General features: G+C 31.0%; 3 protein-coding genes across 3 annotated transcripts; 1 reads left to right on the top strand and 2 right to left on the bottom strand.

Annotated features, from left to right (window-relative positions):
• Positions 1-2,958: 2,958 nt before the first annotated feature.
• Positions 2,959-3,606, bottom strand: LOC124920848 (vegetative cell wall protein gp1-like). The gene has a single exon (XM_047461416.1). It carries the CDS (start codon positions 3,604-3,606, stop codon positions 2,959-2,961), a length of 648 nt encoding a protein of 215 aa, XP_047317372.1.
• A 1,729-nt stretch (positions 3,607-5,335) lies between these two features.
• LOC124922293 (E3 ubiquitin-protein ligase RHF2A-like) lies at positions 5,336-6,299 on the top strand. Its single transcript, XM_047463030.1, has 3 exons — positions 5,336-5,624; positions 5,727-5,843; positions 6,001-6,299. Exons 1-3 carry the CDS (start codon positions 5,558-5,560, stop codon positions 6,192-6,194), a joined length of 378 nt encoding a protein of 125 aa, XP_047318986.1. The 5' UTR covers positions 5,336-5,557; the 3' UTR covers positions 6,195-6,299.
• A 215-nt stretch (positions 6,300-6,514) lies between these two features.
• Positions 6,515-10,215, bottom strand: LOC124921323 (agamous-like MADS-box protein MADS2). Its single transcript, XM_047461965.1, has 8 exons — positions 10,019-10,215; positions 8,592-8,670; positions 7,762-7,826; positions 7,548-7,647; positions 7,317-7,358; positions 7,195-7,236; positions 6,933-7,093; positions 6,515-6,829 (listed from the first exon to the last, which is right to left on the bottom strand). Exons 1-8 carry the CDS (start codon positions 10,201-10,203, stop codon positions 6,712-6,714), a joined length of 792 nt encoding a protein of 263 aa, XP_047317921.1. The 5' UTR covers positions 10,204-10,215; the 3' UTR covers positions 6,515-6,711.
• Between the last annotated feature and the right edge of the window lie 1,183 nt (positions 10,216-11,398).

The raw sequence follows: 11,398 nt of genomic DNA, 5'->3' as shown, positions 1-11,398 counted from the left end.
AACAACATCATGGTTTAGGGTTTGAAGATTAACATGATGGAAATAAAAACATAAATCGATACGTATGATGAACAATAAGATGAACACATGATATTAGAACGAGTTTTGATCGTTGATCTGTATGATGTGTTTATTTAGGGTTCTGCCGCTGTCACCGTCGCCGTCTAAGAGAGAACGCGAAGTAGAGAGAGAAGAGAGAAAACGGAAAATAACGAAATGAAAAAAATTTGAGTATTTATATAAAAAAATTCCCTTCGCGAAACACGATGGGGGTATTTTTGTCAAAAAATATAAAGTGGTCACCAGCGCATTAAAAATTATGCGGTGACCACGGATGAAAATAAAGGTATCTTTAGGGTTATTTCGTCAAATTTCCCTTAGGGAGAGGGAAAAATCGTTACTGGATGAACGGGAAGTTGTAGACTCGTGAGGATGGGAAAGAGGGTTTAGGATTTTAGGGATAGAGAAGATGAACCGAAAGAATGAGAAGATTAGGAAGTTGGAGAGTCGTGGGATGACAAAGTAAAGAGGATTTAGGGTTTTTAGGGAGAGGGATAATATGGACATTGTATAAACCGTTTAGGTCATTTTGACCAACATTATAATATTGGTCATTTTCTAATTAGACCTATTATTATTATTAGGATATTAGGTCAAATTTTTCATTATATGGTTGAAAATAATAATAAGATAATAGGGAACTATGATTTTGAGTTACTTCAATCATACAGTAATAATCATACAGTAATGTCCTAAATTCATTAATTGGTTGAATTTTTTTTAAAAAGAATAATATATTAAATTATTATATATAATTTTTTATAAGTAATAAATAACCTAATAATTTTAAATTATTATTAATTTAATATGTAATATATGGTTGTGAATTTAAAATTTAAATTATGCATTAAATAAAAAAATGTGTATATTAAAATGATGAAAATCGAAGCTATAAGAACACTCATAAAACATAAAACATAATCATTTCAAATTATAATTAAATATATATATATATATATATTAACATAATATTATCCATCTACAAAATATATATAACATTCATATTCATTACTAAATATATAATATTAATGTGATATATATTTAACTAATAATAAAAAATTTAAATGATTATGTTGTTCCTCATAAAAAAAATTGATGAGTTAATATTATGAGACAAAACATATATAATATTATGACTACCGTGTTTTTATTTTCTTTATTTAAAAAAATAATATTGATAAAATAAGCTAACAAATGAAAATGATCAACCAGACTTTAGTTTAGAGATAATTCAAGAAATCAAATTGGGTCATCAGAGTCGGCCCATGAAGGAGACTAATGAACCCATAAATTAGAGCAGGCAGACCCACTCTGCTCAACTAAAAAATCTAAGAAACTAAAATTTTGCACTTTATTTAAATTAAATACATGGCACAAATCCTAACAAGACAACAAAAAAGTTACTTGTTTTATTTTTCGTTCTTTACTAAATTATTATTCTTTTATTATTTAGTGGAAATAATATCATAGTTAACGATAAAAAAAAAATTAATACATGTCCCAAATCCTAAATAGAGAAAATTTTACTTGTTTTATTTTTCTTTCTTTACTAAATTATATATTTTTTTATTATTTAGTGGAAATAATATCATAATTACCTGTTAACTCGAAGCGGTATTAAATTGATTTGTAGGTGTTAAACTGATTCTTGTATGTAAAATATTAATTGTTCAAGTCTACAAATTTTGATAAAATTATATAATAATTGTGTTTAAAATTAAATAAAAAAAATATGTAATTGCTATTATTCAAAAACCACACTAGCTATCAACACATGTTTAATATTTGAACTTAATTAGTATATTCTAAAATAAAAAAATTGAAATTATATATATTTTTAATAAGATTTTTAATTTTAATTTATATATTCTTATTTTTAATTAATTTTTTAAAAATAATATTTTGTTTTTTTTTATAAGATTAAAAAAATTTAATTTATATAAAATTTAATTCATAATATATTTTATTCTAAATAACTAGTAAAATATTTATTAAATAAATACTTAATAGAGTAAATAATAATAGTGAAAATTAAATATTAGTCTCGTTTCATATTTTTCGCAAAATGTTTGAGCAACATATTGAGAAATATATTTTATACGATAATATCTAGTAATCAAATGAAATGACGTTCATAAAAAGGTCGACAAATATATGTTTTTGTAATAATAGTCAATTAGTGCATTGACACAGTTAAATTAAAATGTGACAAATGTGCTTTTATGAAGTTAGATATCGAAAAATCTTATGATCACGTCAATTGGGAGTTTTTATTTGATGTAATTGGCAGAATGAAAATGGGTGCGAAATGGATTGGGTGAATTAGATTTTGTCTCTCGACGATTAAGTTTTATGTCATTGTTAATGATAGTTCTTAGAGATTTTTTGAGAATTCTCGAGGGATTAGATAGAGTGATCCATTCTCTCTTTTCATGTTTGTTATTGTTATGAAAACTCTTTAAGAAAATGATAGTGTTTGTAAAAAATTCGGAACTCATTCGTGGAGTGAGTTGTAGGTATAAGATATCATTTTTTTATATCAAATTTGATTTTCGTTAATGACAAACTCTGTAGGGTTCAGACCACCTATATATATGAATTTTAAATAACGTATTTTATAATTGTAGTTGAAATAATGTTCAATTAATCTAAATTTTGTCTTGAGTTTATTAATTAAATCTGAGTGATTAATTAGAGTTAATGTATATATAATAAGAGATAAGAATAGGTTATAATGTCTTGATTGCTTTCCAACTAGCTCATATATATATATATATATATATATGAATTAGATGCATTAATTAACCAAACAAACAAACAAGAGGATTTATTTATTTAATTAAGATCTTATAAATTGATCATCACATTGCTTGAAGACAATACATCATGATAATGTAATTAATTTGATGGAGAGGAGGAGGAGGTCTTCTTCTTTGTGGAGGAGGTGAAAGAAGAAGAAGCTGGTGGGATTCCAGGGAAAGGAGGAATTGGGATTAGTGGAGGGAGAGGGAGAGGAATCGGGAAAGCAGGAGGAGGAGGAGGGGGTGGCGGGGATGGGAGCAGACCCGGAATCAAGGGCGGCGGAAGTACCGGGATGGGAGGAAAGAGCGTCGACGGTGGTGGTGAGGGTGGCTTAAAAGGGTTTGGAGGAAGGAGAGAAGGCGGCGATGGTGGGGGGTTGAAGAAGGGGTTGGGAGGAAGCTGGAAAGAAGGCGGCGATGGAAGAACGGGAGGAATGAGGGAAGGCGGCGAGGGCAGAACTGGAGGAATGAGAGAAGGCGGCGAGGGCGAGGGCAGAACAGGAGGAATTAGAGACGGCGGAGGCAAGAAAGGGATGGGAGGTATAGGGTCAAAGAAACCATTTGGAGCGACGACCATTTCTTTCTTCTTCCCTTCAACAACATTAACAATGGTCCTCTTCCCTTCAACAACAACAACATTAACATTAAGCAATGTCAACGCAAAAGAGTGAATTATTATTATTAGGGCTACCACCGCCACGAACCACCTAGACATCCTCCTGCAAAAACCACCAGATCTAGACATTACTACGACGGTACTATTCTTTTCTTTTCTTTTCTTCATAACCTTATCGATCGGCTATATATATATATATATATATATATATATATATATACACAACACAAGTTCCTTTTATTTTTACTTTTATCACCTAAGTTAATTCAACAATCACTTACATCATCATATATAATTTCAATGCATAGCCATAGATTAAAATATTAATATATTTTTAATTTAACTCATTAAAATAATTACTTTTCTTACATCACCATCTTGACTGACTCTCATTTTTAATTTGTTGCTTCTGTCAATTTCTACTTTTCTTGAGTTAAAAATGGTAAAATATTATATATATATATATATATATATATATATATTGGATTGGGACAGCCCGGCTCCACCCGTCGATGAGTAGAGTACGTATAGACTTGGACATTTGTTTGGTTCACGAGACTCTTATAATTAATTATTATTATTATTATTATTATAAGTAGCATGCATTCAATTCAATTCAATTCATATATTGCATGGCCACAAATTCCAAGACCTTCATTTGTTGTTATTTGTGTGAAACTTTGACCCCTAAGCTATTTCGATAAGGACTTGTTTGGCTTTATATATGTTTGTTTCGTAATATCGCTGTTTTATTTTTCTTTCTAATAATTAGCTAGCTAGGCCTCTCTCATTCATTCATTCGTTATCATCGATGACGATGACGATGATGATGCTGCTGTCAATAATTATTTATGGGGAAATTTTGGATTGCATGCACGTGAATCGTGAGTCTTATCTTATATATATTTACAATAATTCATTATTATTATTATTATTCTAAAATCTAAACTATATATATATATATATAATTTATCAACCTACTTCAAATTAATATTGTATACAAATACCGCTCAATTGTATTATTATATACTTATTTAAAATATAAATAATTTATTATTCATAAAAAATCAATTTATAATTTTATTTTACATTACTATAATTTATTAGAGTCTTAAACACACTCTAATAATTCCTTTATACAATTTTCCTGTCTTTATCCCTCCTAAAAAAGAATTAACTTGTTTGGTCTCTTAAGTTCGACTCGTGTTTATTTAGAGGTTAATTATTGATCACTTGTTTAATTAATATATAGGATGATGACATGTGTTTATTTGAGCATTTGTCACTGGAATTATAGAGCAACCAAAACCGACCGAGATGATAGCTAGCTTGATGTATATTTTTCATTTTTAATTTTTTTTCTTCTAAAATAAAAAAAAGTAAAGCTTGATTATTTTATTTGAATATTAAGATTAAGATTATTTATTTATAGATAGGTGGAAGTAATTGAGAGGTGATTGAAGATGCATTTTTCATCAAAGTGGTGGGCTGTGGGCCGTGTACATTTTGGTTTGACCCAAAGATGAGTCCATAGTCCATAGTCCATAGATACAGAATAATAGATATGGCAATGGCAGGCAGCGGGTTCAAGCCTTTATAGGAATTGTATTTCCTACACCTTTCTATACTTGCTGCTGCTGTTTACAACAAACTATTTTTATGTGATGGGATTGGGAGGAGTTCTTTCTCGTTTAAGCCAGAGAGACCTTTGTCGACTTTGACTACAAATTCTTACATAGGTTGAGAAACTACTTAATTCATATGCTGGACCTAGCTAGCTAGCTAGCAAGATTATCTTATGTTTCAAGAGAGATGACATATTTAAGATCCTGCGGTGGTTCATAACCTTATCGATCGGCTAGATATCAAAGAGAAGGTTTGGTGTCAAGACGGGAGAAGGAGGGCTCAAGCCATGGACTGGAGGAAACTGAGCCACTTAGAAGTAATAGCAGTGATGCAGACTCAGATTGTTACAGTTCAGGAGGCAAACAGTATGACGCCCTATCTATGTGAAGGAACTTATAAAGAGTATATATAACGATTCCAAGTCTCTTCCTTAAAGCTCTCTGTCGAAAAGGTCATGACAGGATACACGCATGTCTTCTCTAGTACTGAGGAAGAAGAAGTCTGCCCAACATGTCTTGAAGGTGCATTTTTATTCCAAATTAATACCATGAGATTTCATGTTAATTTAGCAGTATCTTATATTTTTCCACGCTTTCATTTTGTTTGTTTGTTTGTTTGTTCAGAATACACTCCGGAGAACCCTAAGATAGTTACAAACTGTTCCCACCATTTTCACCTTGGTTGCATCTATGAGTGGATGGAAAGAAGTGAAAGCTGTCCAGTCCAGTATGTGGCAAGGTAATGTATGTTATTATTATTATTATTAATTCGGCCGGCCAAATAGAATAAAATAAATGAATGCCCATTTTAAACACAATAGACAAATGAATGCTTGATTTTTAATAGTTGACAATTGTTTTTCTTACTATTGTGATTTACTGGTTGGATTTGTTCTAGGTGATGGAATTCGAGACATCTTGATACTTGAAGAATTTAACATTCAGCCACTAGCTGAAATTTTACAAATGGAGAAAGACCACGAAATTGTGACCGAGGCTTCCCTGTACATTTCCTGTAAAGCTATATTATATTTATATGTAAAAATTGTGATGAGTTTACCCTGTTTTACTTGTATGTTGATTCACATTTGAACAGAAAATAAAATTTTATTACATGAAGGGTGAAAATGTCAGACAGTAAATAAAACCGAAGTTGAAGTTTTCTGATATTAATTGTGGAACATCTAATTTCTCTTATCCTTTGAAGATCATGATCATCTTTTCAAACGTGATGGGGATTTGAATCCACATCACATCTAGATAGATAGATTAATTAACTTGCACACAAAAATAAAATGCCCATAATTAAGGTTGTAGGACTATGACCATTGCATATGCATCAAATGTATTTACTGAGTTTTGTAACAAAGTAGTAGCATATGCTTTTATGATAAAAAATGATTTTGAAAGAGATCCAACAAGCTCTTAATTAATAATAAAGCTTGCAAACAGAGTAGATTTGTGAAAAGCATCAGATTATTATTACAAGAGGACGGTTGGTTAGTCATTAATTAATATATTATGATGCAGGCAGTATTTAGTAAGGGGAACTACTACTGGTTAAGCATATTTTAAATCTGACACCACCACTGGTAAACTCAAAAGTCTGTCATAGCATCCAACCTGGCATCAAACCATTCACATTTTGTTCTTGGGTTGCAGCAGCAGCAGCAGCAGCAGCTATCCTGCTTCCTTCTCCTTCTCCTCCTCCTCCTGTTGGATCATACCTGTATTTACCACAAAAGAAAAGAAAAGAAAAGAAAATTTATTTATTTTTTATAAAATTTGGATTATTACAACAAGAGAATTAGAGAAGCATATGAATCTTACCCTATTTGTAAATTGAAGTTGCAATCAAGATGCTGGAAAAACCCCTGAGATTGAGGAGGAGGAGGAGGATGGTGTACTGGTTGAGCATATAATGAACTACTGCCTTGATCGCTGCCTGGCCATGGTGGCTGAAGTTGCATCTGTCCGTACATTTCGTCTAGCTGCAAGTACCAACCAACAAATTAATCTGTGCACATGATTCATGAAGAACATTAATTGGAATTTAGTTTTGTATCGAATCAAACTCTCTTTTATCACTTACTTTTCTTTCCAAAGCCATGTTAGCTTCAACCAATGCCTTCTCCTGCAAATTAAATGTCCTATTCATTAACACTTTTTAAGTTACCAGCATTCAAATAAATTAGCTAAAAATATATTATATACCTTTGTTTGAAGATCAGAAAACTGATCAAGCATCAATTGGGTCTGCAAACCAGGTTTCACATCATGAATAATGATTAAGAGTAATTAAAAAAAAAAAAAAATCACATATTGAAGGAAATGATCAAAGCATATATCATATCTCCTATCAATTTTAATGATATAAATTGTTATTTGTTTTGCAAAGCATTATTGGCGCTTTAATTAAGAAGAAAGAAAAAAACATTACCCTACCTTGGTTGATCGAACATGCCTGAGGGATGAATCAAGTTGAAGCTCAATATGTTCTAGATCCTTAACATTCAGTGGGCCCAGGTCTTCGCCAAGAAGATTCCTAGTACAGTCCAAATTATTCAAATAAAAGTTTTTCAGAATTTGAAATATGTGATAACATAGCTAGGATATTATATAATATATATGAGAAACTCATCTTCAATCTTCTTATTACCTTTGATGAAGTTGTAGTGCATCATATTTTGCTTTCAGTTTCAGGTATTCTCTATAGCTACTTTGCTGTAGAGGACAAGACAAATGAATTTGTACGAGGGTTAAATTAAACAGTCTAACTAAAAAATAACATGAAGACAAAAGGCAACAAATTTAGATGATATGAAATAATTTACCTTTTAAAAAATAATAAATACTAGGTATAAACAGGTGAGTACTGCATGCATGCATTAATTATCATACATACACAGACTAACTTTTAATATGAAGCTACTTATATAAATTCTTATAAAATATCATGGCTTCATTTGAAATATAATTTCATTGCCTATTTCATTTGAAAACAAAGTGTATCTGAATCACGCCTAAAAAAGGACGATGAGGGCTAGCTCAAACGTTCCTATTGTACCAAATTCTTGGTAATCGAATTCAATTAGATTGTCGATCGACATTTCCACACATTTTATATTATTAATTTTAGAAGCTACAAGCTGCAGGTATATGCTGTATGCATGGTCAGATATTGAGGCTAGCTAGCTAGCTAGGAGCATGATTGCATTTTACATATATTAACCATTTACAGTGTCTATTGGTTTTAGGTGTTTTATTATTTTTTTCTAGTCAATAACTTTTGTTTTTAATTAGGGTCTTTATTTATGTGCTTGCATTTCAGGACATATATATATATATATATATTATATGTGTGTATGCAAACTTTAACCTAAAGAAGATTTGTACAAGATGTGTCAACAAGTTATAACCAAAGAGGCGAAGGTTGTACCAGAGGAGAAATGAGTTTGTAGATATATAGAAGAAACTAGCTATGTATACCTCAATTTCTTTGGCTGCTTGGTTTACTTCAGGTGTCACATAACTGCATTTTTCGTATCTTTCAAGAGTTTTGAGCATGCTAAATTTGAAAGAAAATAATAACATATATTAGTTAATCTAAACTTTTTATAAAGATAAATAATATATTTAATTACAAGATGTGTGATGCATATATAACATATAAAGAACACAAAAATGATACAAAACGGATATTAGAACACATATAGCTTGCTTTATTGCAAACCAAATTCAAATAGTTGCATGGAGCTTTAATTATTAGAAAGAAAATGGATCGAAAAACAATAAGGGTAAGTTTGACCAATTTCATAACAATTCAATAAATTTTTGCTAAACTTAATTAGTTCAACCTTATAATTTTATTGATTTCTTTGTAAAAGAAACTCAAATTTAATTAGATTTTCAAAAGAGATACATGTGACAAAACACTAATTAACCTTTGATGACTTAAGTAGTCCATAAAAGAAATAGAAAGAGCAACTAATATGTATTACCCCCCAAAAAAATCAATTAAAATTAAAACTGGGAAATTGTAACTTTACCCTCATTTCTAGGTCAAGAATTATGCACATATTTTGTTCTGTTTTATTCCTCTTTAACTGGTCTCTTGTTACAAAAAAAGAAGAAGAAAAAAGGTTCTAGACAGGCTTCTAATTAACAATATATATCCTAGGTCAAGAATTTGGAGTAATGAATTAGGAATCTTGTGTTTTGGCACATGCATTGATTCAGGGCCGGCCCTGAGATTTTGAGGCCCTATGCAAATTTAAATTTTGGGGCCCCCTAAAATAGTAAAAAATTATTTTTTTTAATTTTAATTAATAAAATAAAATATAAATAATTAATATATTATAATACGAGACTAAAAAGGAGATATAAAAGTTATTTTTATAATATATATTTAATATTAAAGAGAAAAAAGAGGAAAAAATAATATTAATAATATAATATTATTAAATATAAAAAAATTGGGGCCCTATAAAAGTGGGGGGCCCTATGCAAGTGCATTGGTTGCCTTACCCCAGGGCCGGCCCTGCATTGATTGTAGGAAAGATTGATTGATCAATTAGTACTTATGTAATGATAGATTTGTATATATGTATTTAATTTTGTGAATAAATGAATATATATTTATAACAAAGATTTAAAACATCAAGTGTATATATATAGCTAGCTAGGAATGTTAAGTTTGCATTAGTAAATTGAAGCAAGAAAACAAGTGAACACATATGATTCTAGCTAGCAGATCGGGGAATCGTAAAAGATCAAAGATGGAAGATTCCATTAAAGATATGAATGAATCTGTAGGTAGGGCAAAAGGAAGAGGGGATCATATATATATTAAAAATGAAATGTGTATGAAAATATAAAACAGATGGATGGATGGATGGATGGATCGATCTTCTTACTTGGAAGAACTAGAGAACTCATAGAGCCTCCCTCTGTTGGAGAAGATGATGAGAGCAACCTCGGCATCACAAAGAACGGAGAGCTCGTAGGCTTTCTTGAGCACCCCATTCCTCCTTTTTGCAAATGTAACTTGCCTATTTATTTTGTTTTCTATCCTCTTCAGCTCCAATCTTCCTCTTCCCATTTCTTCACTCTCTTTTCTTCAGCAGGCAAGGCAGGCACACCCAATATAACCTAAAATGTGAAACACAAAAAAATATAAAATATATAAACCAGACAAACCCTAATCATCTAGTAGTAGAGATATATAGAAAGTAAAGAAGCACACAATCCCTCCCAGCCACATACATATATAGATCAAGATCAGTACTACTGAGAAGGGGCCGGGGATCTCACATATACCTATAATCTTCTTTCTTTCTTTCTTTCTTCTTCCCTCTAAAAAGCACTCTTTTGACCAATGAATAATTAATTAATTCCCATTTACTTACAGACATCAGATATCATATGACACCTTCTTTCCTTAAATTAGGGTCTACCTAGTACCTAGCTATACATACCCCCTCTCTTTCTTTCTTTCTTTCTTTGCAACTTGCAAGCAATGCCAACAATCCTTTTATGGCCCTTCATTTATTCTAAGATATTCAAATCTGTCTTATATAACATTTTATTTACTTTTAAAGTTAATCTTGATCAGTTTATGTAACATCGATCATCCGTCTCTATATAATATAATCGAGCTCTTTCCGGATTATTATTATGGATAAGTTTGTTTGAAGCGTATATATATATATAAGGTCCATATATATCTTAATTAATTAATTAAGTTTTTGGATCAGTCGAATATATATAGATGATCATATTCCACCCATGTATGTTTGATCAACTAGCTAGCTAGCTAGAGCGTGAATATCATCACGCCGTGCAAATTGGAAGCACGGTTGCTGATGGATGATGGTGTAACAATATGATCACGAGGTGAATATATATATACATATTAAAAGTAAAAATACGTAGATATAAAGGATGGATGGATGGATGATTTGAACTGTAGTGTAAAGGAATGATCGACGAACGAGCGAACTAGTCATGTTATTATTTATCCGGTCTCTCATCGTCGGGTTGTGGTTTTTCTGGTGAGCCTAGCTAGTCTCTATATATGCCTTATCGTAGGATCAGGCCTATTATAGGCAATAGGTAGGGATGCCAAATTAATTAATGAAACGTGTCAAGTTCTCACAGGAGTACAGACAGCTGTGGAGCTGTCGACTGGTGGGTGGGACCTCCGCCTGCCTTCCTTTTATCTATTATTATTATTATTAATTAATTAATTAATTAATATAAAACTCTCTCACCACCCCTGCCTTCTTCATGTGTCT

The sequence above is a fragment of the Impatiens glandulifera genome, chromosome 1 (genome assembly GCF_907164915.1).
Source record: "Impatiens glandulifera chromosome 1, dImpGla2.1, whole genome shotgun sequence".
NCBI classification, from domain to species: domain Eukaryota; kingdom Viridiplantae; phylum Streptophyta; class Magnoliopsida; order Ericales; family Balsaminaceae; genus Impatiens; species Impatiens glandulifera.
Note: the sequence above shows the minus strand (reverse complement) of the source record. Positions and strands in the feature narration are given on the sequence as shown.

What these genes read in the sequence shown, in the direction of transcription:
- LOC124921323 (XM_047461965.1), bottom strand. Translation starts at nt 10,203, where the DNA reads ATGGGAAGAGGAAGATTGGAGCTGAAGAGGATAGAAAACAAAATAAAT. An exon ending in GGCATGTTCGATCAACCAAG is followed by an intron (nt 7,359 to 7,547) that starts GTAGGGTAATGT and finishes CCTGGTTTGCAG; the next exon opens with ACCCAATTGATGCTTGATCA. An exon ending in AACTTCAATTTACAAATAGG is followed by an intron (nt 6,830 to 6,932) that starts GTAAGATTCATA and finishes TGGTAAATACAG; the next exon opens with GTATGATCCAACAGGAGGAG.
- LOC124920848 (XM_047461416.1), bottom strand. Translation starts at nt 3,606, where the DNA reads ATGTCTAGATCTGGTGGTTTTTGCAGGAGGATGTCTAGGTGGTTCGTG.
- LOC124922293 (XM_047463030.1), top strand. Translation starts at nt 5,558, where the DNA reads ATGACAGGATACACGCATGTCTTCTCTAGTACTGAGGAAGAAGAAGTC. An exon ending in CTGCCCAACATGTCTTGAAG is followed by an intron (nt 5,625 to 5,726) that starts GTGCATTTTTAT and finishes TTGTTTGTTCAG; the next exon opens with AATACACTCCGGAGAACCCT. An exon ending in AGTCCAGTATGTGGCAAGGT is followed by an intron (nt 5,844 to 6,000) that starts AATGTATGTTAT and finishes GATTTGTTCTAG; the next exon opens with GTGATGGAATTCGAGACATC.